Consider the following 20,756-nt stretch of genomic DNA (forward strand, 5'->3'; position numbering starts at 1 on the left):
TCCTCAAGGCTACAAAGACAGCAATACCAAAGTGCAAGTACAGTAAATGAAACTTTTCCAGTTTAGGTTCAAATAAAAACAAGGAACAGAAGTTTGCTACATTGGGGCGGGGAAGAGAATGTTGTTATAGAAGCATGTTTTACTTTCAAACGTTATGACCCCAACTTTTTCCTCCCTAACGAAGGTGTCATGGTGAACAATTTAATGTTAGTTACAGTTTTAGAGTATCTGTTAAAATGTATTTTGTCTGTTGTGAAAATTTACTTATCTAAGGACCGCTTCCAGTTTTTCATTCAAGAAATTTCTAGTTTGTATTGCCAAGACCCAGTTACATCAAATGACTTGACCAATGTCTCACGTATCAGTAATTCAGTCAAGGGATTTCCTGGGTTTCTGTCTTGCTGTCTAAAACACCATTAGATTGCACCACTCCTACCAGTGGGTGCACTCTGGCAACACCTTTAGTTTTAATTAGCCTCTAGCTCATTCATAAATGTATAACATGCAGCAGTAGGACAGTTTGTGAATCATAAGAAAAACATCTATAAAGAAAGTTCAAATAGTTTGCTGAACAGGGAAAAATTATTTCAGTCAACGGAGTTCTGAAGAAAAACCCCCGTTTTTATTTCTTTTTCCAGTTTCCCTTTCCATATCCTTCATATTTGACACAGCTGAATGTGGATTATTTGCTAGTACCTTTTGCGTTCTGTTACAGCCACTGTAGTCTTCATGTGCTGTAACTCTGGAATAACTTTATGCTTTCTTAGGGAGAATGGTTCAGTGGCTGCTATTAGAGATTCCTCTTCATTTATTACAGTTACTTCAATGTAGCGTCCAATAATAAAATCAGAAAAACAAAGCAACAGAAGTTCTTTGCAGCGGCCAAGGTTTCTTTAAGTAAACAAGCAAAAATAAGTTAGGTTTTTCAAAACCACAGATTTTACTTATCGGTTCAGTGATCACAATATTGTTGAAAGAGACTGATTAGGTTTTGAGGGACCTCCCTAAAAATCAAGTAATGGCTGATATAGAAGAATTCGTCACATTCACAAAATTTTAAAGAGTTTTAGTTGAGTCCCGCTAACATTCCCTAAAAGTAAAGTTTAAAAAAAATCTAAGCACTAAAAAAGTCCAAATATTAACAAGCCTGACCTTGAAAAAAAGTTTAAAGGGGAAATGTGCTTTAGAACAGAAGTACCAGTCTGAAAATTTTGTACCTACTATAATCACAAGTACACCTTTGTGATTACTAAAACTGAATGGAGTTAGCCAAAAGTATATCCTGTGTACAGTCACTCCACTGCTGAAAGGCCCTCATCCAGGATGCATCTCATTACACAGCAGCAAAAACTCTGCTCTTCTGGAGGTCTATGTTCCTCTGCATGGACCTCCAGGAGCTGACAGAGCTAGTGAGGAAGAGGGAAGTCCCAGTTTGACCCCTCAAAGACAAGCATTTCCTGTCAGCAGAGGAAGTGGCAACAAGGGGAGTGCAAATTCCTGCAAAGGAGAGTTTGAGGAGCTTATGCTCCAGACTATCAGAGGTCTTATCCACACAACCTATCCTTTAATTTCTTTCCAGGTTCTGTCCCAGCACCAAATTTTCTCCTCACCTCTTCAACACATATAACTTAGTTCTGATCCTCTACCCCCAACCCCCAGCTGTCTGACTCTTAACTAGCCCTCCCACTGAAATTTACAACAAACATTAAGTCCCAGATCAACAAAGGTGTGTAGGCTCCTTACTGTCATTGTAATTAGGAGCCTAAATATCTTTGAGGATCTGGGCTTACGTGCCTATAAAGGTGCTCAGCCTTATACAAAACAACTACCCAGTGATTTCCAAGCCCCCCACTTATCCCACACCTGTTGCCTCCCTAAAGCTTCAGCATCCTCTTACCGTTCTCTCTCATGAAGATATGTAGAGTTATCCAATCCACATATAGTAGGGTCCCAATCTGTATTTCTCCTTCAGAGGTGGGTTTCACAAACAGATCCTACCCTAAAAGAAGGTTTTTCTCCAATTTCTGTAAGGCCTACTCTATCTTAAACAGCTCTCATAAAAACTGGAAATTTAAGTTGCTGCACCATTGTTTTAATGACAGTGCAGCAATGGAGATAAAATTGTACTATCCTGTTTTTCCATGTTTTAAATTAGAATCACACAAGTATGATGCACATTTATAACACTGTTTCACAAAAATAAAATATTTTGCATGGCATGTGGCTCCGTTATTAAACTGAAGAGTTTTCTTTAAATCAGCTAATGTCATAGATATTTAGGTCAGAAGGGACCATTATGATCATCTAGTCTGACCTCCTGCACAACGCAGGCCACAGAATTTCACCCACCACTCCTGCAAAAAGCCTCACACCTATATCTGTGCTATTGAAGTCCTCAAATTGTAGTTTAAAGACTTCAAGGAGCAGAGAATCCTCCAGCAAGTGACCCGTGCCCCATGCTACAGAGGAAGGCGAAAAACCTCCAGGGCCTCTTCCAATCTGCCTTGGAGGAAAATTCCTTCCCGACCCCAAATATGGCAATCAGCTAAACCCTGAGCATATGGGCAAGATTCACAAGCCAGATACTACAGAAAATTCTTTCCTGGGTAACTCAGATCCCATCCCATCTAATATCCCATCCCAGGCCATTGGGCCTATTTACCATGAATATTTAATTACCAAAACCATGTTATCCCATCATACCATCTCCTCCATAAACTTATCGAGTTTAATCTTAAAACCAGATAGATCTTTTGCCCCCACTGCTTCCCTTGGAAGGCTATTCCAAAACTTCACTCCTCTGATGGTTAGAAACCTTCGTCTAATTTCTAGTCTAAATTTCCTGGTGGCCAGTTTATATCCATTTGTTCTTGTGTCCACATTGGTACTGAGCCTAAATAATTCCTCTCCCTCCCTGGTATTTATCCCTCTGATATATTCAGAGAGAGCAATCATATCTCCCCTCAACCTTCTTTTAGTTAGGCTAAACAAGCCAAGCTCCTTGAGTCTCCTTTCATAAGACAAGTTTTCCATTCCTCGGATCATCCTAGTAGCCCTTCTCTGTACCTGTTCCAGTTTGAATTCATCCTTCTTAAACATGGGAGACCAGAACTGCACACAGTATTCCAGGGGAGGCTCACCAGTGCCTTGTATAACGGTACTAAAACCTCCTTATCTCTACTGGAAATACCTCTCCTGATGCATCCCAAGACCGCATTAGCTTTTTTCACGGCCATATCACATTGGCGGCTCACAGTCATCCTATGATCAACCAATACTCCAAGGTCCTTTTCCTCCTCCATTACTTCTAATTGATGCGTCCCTAGCTTATAACTAAAATTCTTGGTATTGATCCCTAAATGCATGACCTTACACTTCTCACTATTAAATTTCATCCTATTACTATTACTCCAATTTACAAGGTCATCCAGATCCTCCTGTAAGATATCCCTGTCCTTCTCTAAATTGGCAATACCTCCCAGCTTTGTATCATCCGCAAACTTTATTAGCACACTCCCACTTTTTGTGCCGAGGTCAGTAATAAAAAGATTAAATAAGATTGGTCCCAAAACCGATCCTTGAGGAACTCCACTGGTAACCTCCCTCCAGGCTGACAGTTCACCTTTCAGTAGGACCCGTTGTAGTCTCCCCTTTAACCAATTCCTTATCCACCTTTCAATTTTCCTATTGATGCCCATCTTATCCAATTTAACTAATAATTCCCCATGTGGCACGGTATCAAATGCCTTACTGAAATCTAGGTAAATTAGATCCACTGCATTTCCTTTGTCTAAAAAATCTGTTACTTTCTCAAAGAAGGAGATCAGGTTGGTTTGGCATGATCTACCTTTTGTAAAACCATGTTGTATTTTGTCCCATTTACCATTGACTTCAATGTCCTTAACTACCTTCTCCTTCAAAATTTTTTCCAAGACCTTGTATACTACAGATGTCAAACTAACAGGCCTATAATTACCCGGATCACTTTTTTCCCCTTTCTTAAAAATAGGAACTATGTTAGCAATTCTCCAATCATACGGTACAACCCCTGAGTTTACAGATTCATTAAAAATTCTTGCTAATGGGCTTGCAATTTCTTGTGCCAATTCCTTTAATATTCTTGGATGAAGATTATCTGGGCCCCCCGATTTAGTCCCATTAAGCTGTTTGAGTTTCACTTCTACCTCAAATATGGTCATGTCTACCTCCATATTCTCATTCCCATTTGTCATGCTACCATTATCCCTAAGATCCTCTTTAGTCTTATTAAAGACTGAGGCAAAGTATTTGTTTAGATATTGGGCCATGTCTAGATTATCCTTGACCTCCACTCCATCCTCAGTGTTTAGCGGTCCCACTTCTTCTTTCTTTGTTTTCTTATTTATATGGATATAGAACCTTTTACTATTGGTTTTAATTCCCTTTGCAAGGTCCAACGCTACTTGACTTTTAGCCTGTCTCACTTTACCCCTACATGTTCTGACCTCAATAAGGTAGCTTTCCTTGCTGATCCCTCCCTTCTTCCACTCCCTGTATGCTTTCTGCTTTTTCTTAATCACCTCTCTGAGATGCTTGCTCTTCCAGCTTGGTCTACAACTGCTGCCTATGAATTTTTTCCCCTTTCTTGGGATGCAGGCTTCTGATAGCTTCTGCAGCTTTGATTTAAAATAATCCCAGGCCTCCTCTACCTTTAGATCCATAAATTCCTCAGTCCAATCCACTTCCCTAACTGATTTCCTTAATTTTTGAAAGTCAGCCCTTTTGAAATAAAAAACCCTAGTTGCAGATTTATTTTTGTTAATCCTTCCTGTGAAGCAGAATCTGTGTGCTCTACACAGTTAAATTACAGAAATCCAGTATGTAGGCAAACAAAAAAAGTAGAGTTTCCAGAACAGCTCAGTTTTGAGTATCCCAGGACAGAGTATTTATAAAGATCAGGATCTTAAAAACTATCCATAAAAATATACACTGGGTATTTTTTGCTCAAAGACAGACCATGTCTTACTAGTGTTATTAAAACATGGACTCACTCATTCTGCTTTGTCGATTTACTTCTTTACCCTTAAAAAAAACCTGAAAAAACTGTTACTCATCTTTCCCTAACTGTTGTTCTTTGAGATGCGTTGCTTATGTCCATTCCCATGTAGGTGTGTGCACGCCACGTGCACAGTCACAGAAAGATTTTTCCCTCAGTAGTATCTGTTGGGTCAGCCCCAGTGCGCCCTAGAGTTGCACCTTCATGGCGCTATATAGGGGCCTGCCACCCCACCACCCCTTCAGTTCCTTCTTGCAGGCAACTCTGACAAAGGAGTAGGAGGGTAGGCTTGGGAATGACACGACATCTCGAAGAACAATAGTTATGGAAAGGTTAGTAATAATTTTTTCTTTGTTGTGGGCTTGCTCATGTCCATTCCCATGCAGGTGATTCCCAAGCAGATAGACGAAGTGGGTTCAGAGTTCAACAACAAGCAGACTGTAGCACTGCTTTGCCAAATCCAGCATCATCTCTGGCCTGCTGCGTGATGGCATAATGGGTTGCAAAGGTGTGGACTGAAGACCATGTGGCTGCTCTACAGATATCGTGGATGGGAACCTGTGCCACGAATGCTAGTGAAGATGCTTGCGCCCTTGTGAAGCAGGCTGCCAGTGCCAGACAAGGGACCTTTGTCAAGTCATAGCACATGTGAATACACGAGGTAATCCATGAAGAAATTCTTTAGGCTGAGACTGGGAGGCCCTTCATCCTATCAGCCACTGCTACAAAGAGCTGAGTAGTCCTCCTAAACAATCTGACCCTATCTAGGTAAAAACCAGCATCCACCTGATGTCTAGCGCGTGGCACCTCTGCTCCTGGCTATTGGCAGGTGGCTTCAGGAAGAACACAAGGAGGAAAACCTCCTGGTTATTGTGGAACTGCAATACCATCTGTCAAGGCTGAATCCCCACTCTGTCACTCCAAGTGCAGAAAGTGGGGGCCTGGAAGGATTCTAAAAATGAACACTTGCCACTCCAGGCTTATATTAAGCTCCCAAGGCCACAGCTTTTCTCTGCCCTTGGTTTGGTAAATGCTGCCACCACCCAAATGCAAAAAAAACCCAAACCCTTGGACCCAGGAAGAAACACTTGGGAATTCCTCCCTGTGGGGTACCCTTAAGCTCTTCCCCCCCCTCCCCGCCCCCGGGGAAAAGCTGAGAAAGAAAACAAAGGAAATTAGCTGTTGCCACCAGCTAATCAAACAGCATATGCACAAAGCTCTTAGGACACCAAAAATCCAATCCCATAATTAAAAAAAGGTAAAATTTATTAAAAACAAAAAAAGAAAAAAATATATATATTTGGAACTTAGGCTTTTGCTAGATTTTAAAAGAGCAATTCCAAAAATCAAGTACTCAAAATAGCTTTCTTTGGGGGTTCAGCTTAAAGGTTACAAGCAAACAAAAGCATCCGGAGTTAGCACAGAAGAGTCCACAAGCCAACAAGAAATAACCCTAATTGCGTCTTTTTAGACATTCACTAATTTTCTTACATATCTGAGGCTTCAGATAAGTAGGTTCAAGGTATGAATTGATCATCTATAATCATACCTGGCTTAAAGCTGCTTACAGCATTGCTGCTCCGTGGCCCTGCAGCCCGGAGACCACCACACAAAGGGAAAGTTTCTTTCCCAATTTTAAAAAGTTCTACCTTCCCATTGGCTCTTTTGGTCAGGCGTCCACTCCTTTTCTTTCACCTGTGGGACTGTTAACCCTTTACAGATAAAGCAAGCAGAGAACAGACCAAGAGGGATTTTACTGGCTGGCTGGGTGTCCATCAAAGGGAGCTACTCCCCCTCACTTCATGGATCACACGCCTCCCAAATCACAGACAGTGCTGGCCAGTCTGGTTCAGGTTGGGTCCACACCAGCTGGGATTTCTTCCTGGAGGTTTAGGAAAGAGTTAATAAGATACACGCACCTCTAATTTTACTAATAATTACATGAAGAACTAAACAGTACTTTTTACATTTTAAGAACTACAATGACTTAGAATGCAGGGACATTTTTACCTGGCTGATTCTGGGAAACCTTCCTAGGAGAGTGAATCAGCCACTTTGTTAGAGGCTCCTGAAATGTGCTGTATTTCAAAATCAAAGTCTTGGAGAGCTACATTCCACCGAAGAAGTTTCCTGTTAGTCTCTTTGACTGTGCGAAGCCACTTCAGTACAGCACGGTCAGTCTGCAGGTAGAACTGCCATCCCCAAATATATGGGCGTAGCTTCTCCAGAGCATACACAATAGCGTAACATTCTTTTTCTGAGATTGACTAGTGGCTTTCCCTCTCAGAAAGTTTTTTGTGAGAAACACGACAGGATGGAATTGTTGATCTGGTCCTTCCTTCATTAAAACTTCTCCCACAACACGCTTGGACGCATCTGTGGTTACAACAAACGGTTGGTTGAAGTCCGGGACCCTCAGTACAGGGTCCGCCTTAAGCTGGTTAAAAGCTTTCTAACACTTCAGTCCACTGAACTGCATTTGGCTGTTTTTTCTTGGTCAGGTCTGTCAGTGGGCTGGCAATTTGGCTGTAGTTTGGTATAAATAGTCAGTAATACCCGGCCAAGCCCAAGAAGGATTGGACCTGCTTTTTGACTGAGGGACAGGCCAATTATGGATAGCATTTACCTTAGCCTGCAGGGGGTTGATAGTACCTTGACCCACCTCGTGTCCAAGGTACGTTACCCTGTTTAGGCTTCTCTGACACTTTTTGGCCTTAACAGTTAGTCCTGCCTCCCTTATGCGTTGGAAGACAGTTTGGAGGTTTTCCAGGGGGTTCTGCCCATGAATCTGAGAATATAGCCACATCGTCAAGGTAGGCAACTGCAAATTCCCCAAATCCAGCCAGGTTGTTATCCACCAATCTCTGGAAGGTGGCGGGTGCCTAAGCAAAAGCTTAATTTCCAGATGTATTTTTTCCCTTTTTGTTTTTAAATAAAATGTACCTTTTTTAAGAACAGGATTGGATTTTTGGTGCCCTAAGAGGTTTGTGCTTGTTTGATTAGCTGGTAGCACAGCTAATTTCCTTTCTCAGCTCCTCCCCAGGGGGGGGTGAAATAGCTTGAGGGTACCCCACAGGGAGGGATTCCCAAGTGTTTCTTCCTGGGTCCAAGGATTTTTTTTTTTTTTTTGTCATTTGGGTGGTGGCAGCATTTACCAAGCCAAGGTCAGGGAAAAGCTGTAACCCAGGTAAAGCAAGCAGAGAACAGATCAAGCTGAACCTTGTCCTTGATGAAAACTGTGTAGGGTGGTTCTGAAGTGAGGGCCCTGCTTTATGAGACCCTCCTGCCCGCTCTGATGGCTATGAGGAAAGCCACTTTCCATAAGTAGAGCAAAGAGCATGCCATCAAAGGCTCAAATGGTGCCCCCGTCAGTCTTGAGGAGGGCCAAGTTAAGATCCCAAGGCGGGACTGTCTATTTTACCTGTGGGTAGAGTCTGTCCAGTCCTTTAAGAAAACGGCTACAGAACACGATAGCAAAGATGGACCTGCCACTCAACCTAGGTGGAAGGCCAAGATAGCTGCCAGGTGCACCCTAATCGAAGACACAGACAATCCTGGATGTTTTAGATGTAACCAGTAGTCGGTGTTGTAGTTCAAGTGGGCAAGATCCCCTTCTGTCCAGCCCAGATAGAGAACCTTTTCCATTTCACCAGACAGGTGGCCCTGGTGGATGGTTTTCTGCTCCCTAACAGGATCTCCTGAACCGGCTCCAAGCATGCTAACTCCAAAGGGTTCAGCCATGGAGCTTCCAAGTTCTCAGGTGGAAGGATCTGAGACCCGGATGAAGGAGATGTCCGTGATCCTGTCTGGAAACAGTGGTAGGTGATCAGTTCTTTGACTGAGAGCTGCAGGAGGGTGATGGACCAATGCTGGTGGGCCATGCCAGCGATACCAGGATTGGGCTCGCTTTGTCCCCTTTGACCTTCAGCAGAACCTTGTCTATGAGCAGAATGGGTGGGAATGTATAGAGAAGATGGTCCTTCCAGGGAAAAAGGAATGCGTCTGGGAGTGAGCCTAGACTGTGATTCTGGAAAGAGCTGAACTGCAGACACTTCCTATTGTATCTTGTTACAAACAGATCTATATGGGGAGTTCCTCACCTTTAGAAAATATCCCCTCTGACATCTGGGCAAATGGATCTCTCGTGATTGGAGAAGGATCTGCTGAGATGACCCGCTAACTTGTTCTGAACTCCTGGAAGTGTATTGAGTGGGTTATGCAGAACTCCCATAAGTGGAGAGCTTCCTGGCATAGGTGAGAAGAGCACGGTCCACTCTATCTATCTATCTATCTGTCTGAGAGAGAGAGAGAGCGCGCGCGCATATTACTGTCATGTTATCTGTAAGCACTGACACACATCTGCCCTCTAGACAGGGCTGGAATGTTTGGCAAGCAAGACGCACTGCTCTGAGTTCTCTCACACTGATGTGTAGCAGGAGCTCCCTGTGGGACCAGAGACCTTGAGTTCTGAGGTCCCCCAGGTGAGCTCCCCATCCCAACTCGGAAGCAGTGACGGCTGCAGTCTCCTGAATGGCATGCCTGCACAAACCACCCCTGGATCCAGCCCCCATAAGAGGGAGTTGATCACCAAAGGAGAAGTGTGAAAACTCTGTCCAGGAGGTTGCAGCCCGGCCAGTAAACTGTTGCTAGCCAGGCCTGCAGAGGTCTGAGTTGCAGCCTTGTGTGCTTTACCACATATGTGCACGATGCCATGTGCCCCAGGAGCTTCAGGCAGGTCCTCACAGAGGAGGTGGAATGTTTTCTGAGATGGTCTGTGATAAAAGTCAGTACCTGGAATCTGGCTTCTGGGAGGGAGGCCTTGAGCTGGACTGAGTCGAGAACAACCCCTATAAACTCTATCCTTTGGGTGGGGACAAGGGTCGACTCTTGTGTACCATCTAGAAGGCTGACGGTATTAACTGGATGTGCTCTTTCACCTGAGCTCTGGACCGGTCTCTGACCAGCCAGCTGTTGAGGTAAAGATACACCTGTATTCTTTGTTTTCCCAGGAAGGCCGCAACTATTGCCATGCACTTTGTGAAGACCCGAGGGACCTCTGAAAAGCCGAATGGCAATACAGTGAACTGGTAGTGCACCTGTCCCATCATGAACAGCAAGAATCGTCTGTAGTCCGGGACTATAAAGATGTGAAAATATGCCTCCTTCAAGTCGAGGGCAGCATACCAGTCTCCTGGATCCAGAGAGGGGATAATGGAGGCCAGGGAGACCATGTGGAACTTCAGCTTCTTCATGAATTTGTTGAGGTTTCGCAGGTCTAGAATAGATCTGAGATTTCCTAATTCCCAAGGCCAAGGGCAGTATCAGGACTAAAAGCCCCTGCCCCTTAACTCTAGAGGAACCTCCTCTACCATTCCCAGTTGCAGAAGCATTCACAGCTCTTGGAGTAGGAGTTGCTTGTGAGAAGGGTCCCTGAAGAGGGACAGGGAGGAAGGAGGGGAATAACTCAATTCTAGAGTGTATGCCAGTCCTATCACGTGTAGCACCCAACAATCTGAGGTGATATGGGCCCATGCCTGATAGAAGTGGGATAGCTGGTCCACAGAAATAAGGGAGGTTGGATCCAGGTGAAGCTCTATTACACTGTCCTCGGGCAAATCCTCAAAACGCCTGTTTGGCGCCCAATGACTGCCTGGTAGGTCCAGATCCCTGGGTCGAATAAGGCTGGGGAGAGGTCTGCTCTTGTAATTTCTGCCCCTCCTTCTATCATATCTTGTCTCAGTTGTGATTGCTAGAACTGAGGTAATGATTGTGACTTGAAATGTTTTCTCAGTGGGTCCAGGGTGTGCAGACCCAAAGATTTCAGCATGGTCCTGGAGTCTTTCAAGCTGTGCAGTTTAGTGTCTGTTTGCTCAGAAAACAGCGCTGTGCCTTTGAAAGGCAAGTGTTGAATGGTCTGCTGCACCTTGTGAGGGAGGCCCGAGGCCTGCAGCCGAGAGGCTCTCTGCATCACCAACGCCGATGCTATGGTGCTTGCAGCTGAGTTGGCTGCATCCAGAGCTGCCTGCAAGGACACCTTTGCCACGGCCCTGCCCTCCTCAACCAAAGAGAATTCTGCTCTGGACTCTTGGGGTAAATAGTTCTTTGCATTTTGTCATTGCTCCCCAGTTGTTAAAATCATAATGACTAAGGAGCACCTGTTGATTAACAGTGAGAAGCTGGAGCCCCCGTGGCATAGATCTTCCTGCCAAAGAGGTCCAGCTTTTCTGCATTCTTAACCTTTGGGATAGGTCCCTGCTGCCCTTGTCTCTCACACTCATTTGCTACCGAGACTACAAGGAACCCCAGACGGGGATGTGTGTAGTAATATTCAAACTCCTTTGGTGGCGAAAAGTATTTTCTCTCCGGCCACAGTTTGCAAAGAAGCTGGAGTTTGCCACAGCACCTTAACTGGCTCTAGAATGGCACTGTTTCGCGGCAGGGCTACCCTTGACAGCTCTGATGGTGTCAAAACGTCCACCAGGGTGTGAGAGGTCTCTAAGAGTTCCTCCAGCTGGATCTCCAGGTTGTGAGCGACCCTCTTTAGCAGTTCCTGATGCGCCTTGGGGGTCATCTTGTGTGTGTGTCAACGGGGTTCCTGCAACTGCCTCATCTGGTGAGGAAGAAGAGGATCCTCAGATTGGTACTGGCTCTTGTTCCTGTCCATCCAGTCCTGACGGGGCCCATGATGCTGGTCCCTGGGGCACGGTACTGGGCTTGGTCCTGTGCCCGGACTGTTAGAGGTGGTGGTGGGGCTCAACCCTCCAAAGTCACCGAATCTGACCTCCTTGACTGAGGACCCTGAGCCTGATGAAATGCCCAAGGAGTCCAGAAGGGCCCCTGCACCGGCACCTGCCATTGTACTGGCCAGCCCATGAGTGGGAGTCCCCGCCTCATCTCGTCCATCCGGTACCATTGGTGCAATCAGTGCCGGCTCTTTCTTGAGACATAGGACTCGGGTTCCAAGTCAGATGCTGAGTATTCACTCCTCGGACACCACGGGGATGCGATGCCAATTGGGGATACTGCATCATCACCGGCTTCCCTTTTGATGGTACCTGCTTCGGTGTCGCAATTGCTTTCGCCTCTGGTACTGGCTCACATCTAGGTGGTGACGGTGGCACCGGGAGAGACATCAGATCCCATGCCGCCCAGAATGCCTCCAGTGTGGACGCGAGTGCCATTCCCATGTTCCTATGGCTCTCCCTGGGGGGAGAGTCCAATAGCACCAGACTTGATGGTTTCCTTTCTGGGGCAGGAGTCAATGGTGCCGCAGCAGCGGTTGTTGAGCCCAAGTGATCTTGCCTGCCGAAGTCTTTATGGCGGATAGGCTTCAGGATAGGGAAGCGCCCCTATCAGTTTTCCGCTGCTTCTTGCACAAGACCAGAGAGCGGGAGCGGTGCCCACGCACTCTCCTGTACCGACCTCCTCTACACTGGCGAAATGTGGCGGTGCCTGGAGTCGTGCCATGCCAACGAGGAATCTTGCCTCAGTGCTGGGAAAGCCGGGCTGCAGTGCCTGTCCCCCATGGAAGCCAGTGTGCACCTTCTGGAGTCAGAGGTGCTTGGTGCTGAATTGGGGTGACCCGGCTCCAAGAAGGACAAAGAGCCATCTCCATTAAGAGGAATTTAGCCTCTGCTCCCTTTCCTTGAGTCTGGGGCTTAAAACCTCTACAGATCCTGCACTGATCACGCAGGTGAGATTCACCCAAAGACCTGAGACAACTAGAGTAGGGGTCACTGAGAGGCATAGGTTTATGGCAAGCTCACACAGCTTACACCCCGGAAACTAAGGCATGCCCCGATGCCTGGGTGGGAAAGAACCTTGTTAAGCGGGATCCTTCACTACACTAACTGTAACACTAACTACTAAACTTTTCTATAACTATTTACAGGAAAAAGTACAAGCACAAGAAAAGTCCACTGGGGAGTACTTGCAGAGCAAAAATGAGCAGTTCCAAAAACCATTACAGGCAGGAAGAAGGAACCGAGGGGTGGGAAACGTGTCGGCAGGCCCTTATATACAGCACCATGACGATGCGACTCCAGGGGGTTCTTGAGCCGAGCCGACATACCGCTGAGGGAAAAAATCTTCCGGTGACTGTGCACGTGGTGTGCACACACCTACATGGGAATGGATATGAGCAAGCACTTGAAGAAGAACTAGATGTTTAAAAGGCAGACTGACCTAAAAGTTAAAGCATTATGTTGCTGCCTTGTAAATTCAAAAAGGATTGGACCAATTCTGCCTTCACATATACACATGCACTTCCCACTGCAGTCAACTGGAGCTGTGCCTGCAAATCTGAGGGTAATATCTCATCCTTAAGCTTCCTTTGGCATAGCAGCTGAAAAAGAACAAAAACACATACACTGCGGTACATATGATCACAATGGAAGTCTTTCCCTCAGGTGGTATGAAGATTTCCCCACTAGCTTCCGCCTCAACTATTGGCCGTTCTTCCACACTTTGTCCATTTTCTCCACTGCACAGATTTTCATCTTCTCTGCTACCAAGATCTTTATTCTCTCTTGCTAAATTTGGATCCTTAGGATTAATTCCTTCTGTAGTAAACAGACAGATAACAGTAAGCTTTAATTACTGTATGATAGAGGTTTATAAAATCATGAATGGTGTGGAGAAAGTGGAGGTGTTATTTACCCCTTCACATAAACACACGAACCAGAGGCCTCCCAATGAAATAGGCAGCAAGTTTAAAACCAACAAAAGGAAGTACTTTTTCCACACAATGCACAGTTAACCTGTTGAACTTGTTGCCAGGGGAAGTTGCTGAAGTGAAAACTAAGTGGATTCAAAAGGGAACTAGATATATTTATGGAAGCTAGGTCTATCAATTGCTATTAGCCAAGATGGTAAGGGATACAACCCCTACACTGGGTGTCCCTAAGCCTCTGACTGCCAGATGCTGGGACTGGACAACAGGGGAGGGATCCTTGATGACTGCCCTGTTCTATTCATTCCATTTGAAGCATCTGGCACTGGCCAGTGTTGGAAGTCAGGATACTGGGCTAGATGGACCATTAGTCTGACCTAGTATGGCCATTCTTATGTTCTTATTTACTGACAAGTGGGGCATGCAAGGTCCTACTGAAGGAACATACAGGCCTTTAAAGAGTTAGCCATTACATACGTGTATGTATCTCATACATACCTGGTGGGGTTCCATTATTCATAACAAATGCGTTATTCAGTGGCTGGCACATAGGTTCGCTACTGTCATTGAGTGAATTGATGTTCCCCTTTGACAAATTCTCTTGTTTCACAGGAACACATGATGACAAAAATGTTGTTGGAGTCTTCTGGCCTTTTTCAGGCAACTGAAAGCTAAACTGCTTCTCTTTTTCCCAGCCAGCTAGTCTGCAGCTGATTAAGGAATGTGGTACATTTCCCTTATTCCTAGAAACAATTAAACAGTTATATGTAAACAACATTTATGAGAAAAAGAGGTTACTTGCAATACAGAACACACAAATCAAGACAGAATCAAATTCAGTTACACTCCAATAAATCCACCCTCACTGAAGCATGGCATGGATATAAACTCCATTGAGAAGAATTTTCAGGATAACTAAAATAAGATAAATACAAATAAATAAAATAAAAAGAATAAACCACTGGATTAAGTTATCTGTGAAGTTTTAATATAAGCTAATGTAAATAGGACCCATGGATTAGGTTCTAGTACAGCATAACAGATCGTCAGAGCTTATACAATATTCCTCTGTATTTAGACTAGGAAATAGCTGTGGGAAGAGAGTCCATGATGTGCCATCTATTGGTAAAGGTTGAATGTTTAATGGTGACCATTAAGGTGAGCAACATGGATGCAACTCAACTTTGATCCTGTCAGATATGTGCAAGGTCTGAAATTCAGAGTGTCAGGAATGGTATAAGAAGAAGAAATAGCACAGTCAAAAGGGAAAGAGTTATAAGAGAATAATTTAGAGAGCTTACTCTATCCAAATGACCATGTTTTTACTCTCCCCTAGCTTAAGTGTTCCAAAGTTAGTCATTCTTGACACCTCCAGTCCTCCTTTGTCTCTCATTAAATTTTCATATGACTCATCCAAGTTCATTTCACTAGTGGCAGATAGTCTGTAAAAATTATGACACTGTGTTGAATCAAGGTTAAATGGTTAGACTCAGGAAAATATAAAAATAAATATTACATTTAGAGATCCAACAAAACTTAAGAATTTTCCCTCAGTGTTTGAGTACAGAAGTCCAAAAATGCTTTCTCGGCCATCTACCATGACCCCCAAGCTATTAAGTTGCATTTACTAGGGGAAGCAATGATTTAAAAATATCTTGGATGTAGCCTGTAATGGCTTGGAACCAACCTACTCATCCTCAAAGGCCTGGTCCAACTCTCATTAAAGTATATGGAATGACTCCTATTGACTTCACTGGGAGTTAAACCAGGGCCCAAAATCAGCAAAGAGGGCAGTTTTTCCATGAGCAACTTCTTATGGCCCAATACCAGGAGAAGCTTTAGAATCAGGTACAAAGTGAAATGACTGGGTTGGGACAATTCTCAAGTTTCCTTCTTCTGCTGCTGGCTTCATGGGCGTCCCTTTATGTATGTCTACAACATTTTTAAAGGTGACTGCGGATTTCAGCCTAAACTTTAAAAAGAAGGTAACACAACCCACACCAAAATCAAAAAATACCACCACCTGCAGTTTCCCATCAGTGTCAGTGATTGCAACTTTCTGGCTATGTCTAAATTATCATTAACGCCCTCGGTATTACAAAGATGTTCAACTCATATTGAGGGAAATTTCAAAGCAGTAATAAAAAAATACCTGAAATTACATATTCTGATTGAAATGAATTTTCTGTAGTTATCTAAGGCAACAGAAGAAAAGAAAATCAGTGCAGCTTTTCCTTAATAAAAAAGTTTGTGTTTGTTTTTTAAATTCCACCCAACCCCACTAGATGTCTCCCACTGCTATGACAGTGGACAGATATTCATCCCTACCCTTTACAATACTGGGGAAGATGCTACAATTGGCAAGTAGAAGACAACCCATGAACTCTGTTTTTAAAAACAGATAATTAAAGCACCAGTTTACTATAGGGACTTCATCCAAAAATAATAAAAATGACAAATTTAGAAAACAAAATAAGGAAGACTACAAATTAACTGCAAGGTAGTACAGAGTATCAACAACATAAGCAGGAGCTTTAGGAACACCAAAACAGCTGTATTATGTTGCTATCACAAGTGACCATTAGTAGGACATAGTGCTACAGGAAGCATTTCAAGGTGATGAACACAGTTCTGCAGCATGTCCCTTTAAACCAATTTAAACTGAACCATGGTCAGAATGAACCTCCTACTAGGGCTCAATGAGGGTTTTTAAAAACTGGTTTAAGAAGCTGTGGGAGCATAAATCATGTTATTTCCTCTCCCTTCTTAAAAGAGAGTTATGTTTAACTTCAAACATGAGAAGTTTCCTGTTACCCATTCTTGTCTGAGGGAGCCATGCAGAGTGCTCTCCAAATGTAACATGACTGGTTACTCTCCACAACCACCACATTGACCAGGTCATGTCTACGAGGTGAATAACCATCAGGAAGTCTCAGAGAATCCAGAATGAAAAATATACTGTCATCTATTACGCCAATTCTTCCACAAACACTGGAAATACGAACCTGTAACATTTACACAATTAGTCTTATTACATGTCACATGCTTAAATTTGCTTAGGCAGTAATTTTTAAAACAATCACCACAGAATAGTACATGTATCATATGTTTATTATTGAAGAAAACTGACACCCAGGCATTTCACAGTATGTCTATAGATTTAGTATAGATAGTAATCACCTTAGTGTTTCCTTAAATTTAAAAGTACCCAAACACAAGCAACTACATGTGCAGGGTAAAAATCATGCTTTAACTGTATGCTATAGTACATTTATGGCTGGCTACTGAACTTCAAGATACCATAGCCATCAAAGAGTTCCCTCACCCTTCCATGGAAGTAATGGAATTGAGAGAACAGTAAAACCTAAAGCTTTTCACCATATTGGTAAACTGACAGTTTTATCTTTTAATTGGACACTCAATTGACATAACACCTGTAAAGTCTTATTTGTGGATATACTGGATATGTGGTGACTCAAGAAGGAATAGTAACATTTTCACTCACCAAAAAAAGACAAGCGTCCTTTTATAACCCAGAGTGCTTGGAAGACTTTTAAAGCAAACGTAATGATAAGCACATCCATTGAATAAATGATATTCATTAGTTTTGCATCAAGTGTATGTAAGTATAGATGTTTTAATTCTGAGCAGGTCTGTGTACAGACAGTATGATTTGGGTATTTGTTACCTTCTCAACAAGTGGTTGATAGCTAAAACCACAAAACCCAACCAATAAAAATAACAAAATTTCCCATATGACACATTTAACTTCCCCTGCCACCACACACACAAACTTTGTTTTAGAAATAACCCTATATCAACTCATGAGCATTAGAATGAACTTAATTTTCTTTTATCTTTCAGATGAAAACTTGTCCAATACTTAAGCCCCTTCATTTTCAGTTTAAACCAAAAAATCCTGGGTTTTACAAAAACTATTATTCGTTTTTTCCCCCCGATTTTCATCCTACTTTTGTATTATTCAAATATATAAAAAATAACTTGCTTTATTAGGAAAAATACAATACATTGCATGAGATATATGTATTACGATAATACATTAGTTTGTGTGTATATGCAAAACTGCCTGCTGAAGTAAGGCTATGTATTAATCTGGAAGATACACACAAGAAACAAATGGGCACGCACGCAAGCTCTGAAGTGCATGCACATCTGAACATATTGATAAATCTTACGCCTACCATGTACACATTTCAAGCTGTTGGCAGATAATGGTTTCAACATTATGTTATATTTAAGGATTAGAGATATATTGTTTTCTTAAACTCAAAGGTGGCATTGTTTTGAGTTCTGTTTTAGTTATACAGCAAACCACACTGAATTCCGTTCAAAGCATTAATCTACTGAATACTTTTTTCTCCGTCCTTACATCCACCAAAATAAACCCCGATATTTACCTAGAAAAATTATTAACAGTTTTTGCACCGATTTTCAGTAGTTTTTGTTGTTGTAGTAATAAACACCGATAAATTCCCAAGAAAAAATTAAATAAAATAAGAACTGAAAACAAAGGGCACTACCAACACTGTAGTAGATCTACTAAGATAAGCAGCCATTTTTCCTCCCACAGTACAGCGTGAATATTCCCCTGCCAAATGCCCAGAGCAATATGCAAAATACATACTTTGTCCACTCGCTTATATCTCAGTGGCTTTACAGAAACTGCTTCACTGCTCCATGTTGTTGGGTTAATAAAATATTCAGCTTGCACCCAGTCACCTTTACAAGGTTTGAAGCCTATAAAAACAGTGACATTTTTGCAAGTTAAATTGTCATAAAAAGACACTTTGCGTAACTTTGTGGAAGCATGTCGTGTTTTTGCTATAAGAGGGCACTGTGATTTGACATAATTTAAGGAACTTTAAAGTTACCTGCTAAAATGTGTTAAAAGTATACTTATTACAACACTATATATTGAGTGCTACACGTAACAGGAGATACAGAGAACTTCAGCACTTAACTTTAACTTTGTTTTATTTTTTGTGTCCACCAAAAAGCAGGTCCATGAGCTCCTACCCTGTTGCCTGATGGACTGTTGCAACAGGCTGAGACTTCACTGGGAGTGCACCAACTTTTTGACAGGGGAGGAGGGAATTTAATTCATAAATTACACTTGCGAGGGATAAACCTTTGTCTTTAATACTTAACACAGTTTAAGGAGTTCCATTCTGAAGACACAGAAATGTTGGCCCTAATCTGGCAATAAATTCTGCCCAGGAAGCCCCCTACATCTGTGCAGAACTCCACTGAAGTCAGTACAGCTACATGGAAGAGCCAAGTGTCTACACAAGTGGCTTTGGATATCCCACCCTACTTTGTGAAGAAACATTCACTGTTCAAGCTGTCATGTTAGCCAGCAGCATGAAGCCTATGCAGAGCTGGCCACACAGAGGATTTTAAAGCTAGTTTAAAAAAAAAGTTACTGAATTTTACTAAGTGTCTGAAATAGGATTTTTTAAAAGTTCATTGCAGTAAACAATGAAGATTAATTAAAATGTAATTAAATGTTACAATTTATAAGTTTTCAAATGGCTAGCAACAATGAAAGATCTGTGATCAAACTGTGATCCAAAGAAAGCCACAACATTTGCTAATTACTTATAGGGGAGTGTTTAAAGGTCAAAGCATCATCAAACTCACGCTATGGCTACACTAGAGAGCTTGTTGCTCTGCCACTGTAAGCTCTCTAGTGTAGCTGCTCTAAGACAACGGGAGAGCACTTTCCTGTCAGTTTAATTAATCCAGCCCCGCTCCGCCGTGAGCAGCGGTAGCTATGTTGGCAAGAGCAGCTCTCCCACTGACATAAGCATCAGTGTGGACAACGTTAAGTTGACATAAATTATGTCCTTCAGGGGCATGGCTATTTCACACTCCTAAGTGACATAATTTATGTCAACTTAAGCTGTCGGATAGCCATAGCTTCACATACTTAATACTTTTACTTGTGTTACAGCTTTACTCCCACTCAACAGTAAACTTCAGGAGTCACAGTGATAAAACAAAGATGAACAGACTTTGGACTACAACTTATGTATTATAAATTTGGCGAAATCTTAGCCACAAATTAAAAAAATAAAATAATCCTAATTTTTAGATATAATTTATTTTAAAAGTTCACGTTACAGTAGTGAAAAATAGCACCTGAAACAGAATCTATTTTGTAGATTTAATTTTGTAGATTCTGTAGATTTAACACAATAATTATGAAATCACACAGCTGCATTCCCTCAGGAAGGGGCCTTTTACAACAAGTTTCAGCCTGTAGCAACATTTTTTTTTTTTTTTTGGATAAGTGTAAAACCCCGTCTGAAAATAGGGTTTTAAAATGAAATGTGTGGGATACCCTGAGCCAAAGTTAGGAGTCAGTCCTTTTTATATACCAACATGTTTATTTTCAAAAAGACGTATTAAATTTCACTAATTTCTCTATACTTAAAATGAGTAAGGGTAGGCTACACTAACTGTGAGAAGAAATTACCTCTCACACAAAGCAAGCTTACTTTCAATGAAAGTGACTTAGAGCTCAGTTTACAGCACTCACAAATATGAAAAAAATAGCTGTCTTCATCCCAGTTATTACTTTTACTCTAATAAGGATTATCTGCTATTTGAAATATAAATTCTTGTACTGTGCACTAGACACTTAATACACAAGACTTTCGAGACCATTAAAATGGTTATGAACATGATCAAGATTTTTTTTCCAAGTCATACCTTCACAAACCCGGTCCATGGCAAAAGAAGTTGTCTTATTAATATAGCCACCATCTTTAGTAAGAGATGTAATATTGCCAATTAACATTTTAGTTTTTAATTCAGAAGAGTCGTAAGTAGAACTGCTATAGTTTTCCCATTTGTCTGAGACAGCTTCTACCTAAAGAGTGCAAAAATACAATATTCCCATAGCTGATATTTCTACTTCACAAATTATTAGGTTAGCAGCAAAGTTAAAAATACACTCAATATATCCCGTGTGATGTACCAGATTTCAAGTATTTTAAACTACATTTTATAGCCAACCAAAACTAC

At 42.3% G+C, this 20,756-nt stretch overlaps 1 protein-coding gene across 7 annotated transcripts in view; it reads right to left on the minus strand.

The window, feature by feature from the left end:
• Nucleotides 1-20,756, minus strand: part of MOV10L1 (Mov10 like RISC complex RNA helicase 1) — an 84,761-nt gene that overhangs the window by 54,882 nt on the left and 9,123 nt on the right. For 6 of the 7 annotated variants that reach the window (XM_043550753.1, XM_037889043.2, XM_043550747.1 and 3 more), the window contains 7 exons: nt 20,442-20,601; nt 18,352-18,464; nt 16,521-16,711; nt 15,008-15,148; nt 14,205-14,449; nt 13,404-13,596; nt 697-891 (listed from right to left, as the gene is read on the minus strand). In XM_043550753.1, the coding sequence (XP_043406688.1) occupies nt 697-891; nt 13,404-13,596; nt 14,205-14,449; nt 15,008-15,148; nt 16,521-16,711; nt 18,352-18,464; nt 20,442-20,601 (1,238 nt within the window). The remainder of the gene's footprint in view (nt 1-696; nt 892-13,403; nt 13,597-14,204; nt 14,450-15,007; nt 15,149-16,520; nt 16,712-18,351; nt 18,465-20,441; nt 20,602-20,756) is intronic. The other variant, XM_043550755.1, reaches the window with a different exon arrangement.

This window comes from Chelonia mydas, chromosome 1, assembly GCF_015237465.2.
Source record: "Chelonia mydas isolate rCheMyd1 chromosome 1, rCheMyd1.pri.v2, whole genome shotgun sequence".
Lineage (NCBI taxonomy): Eukaryota > Metazoa > Chordata > Testudines > Cheloniidae > Chelonia > Chelonia mydas.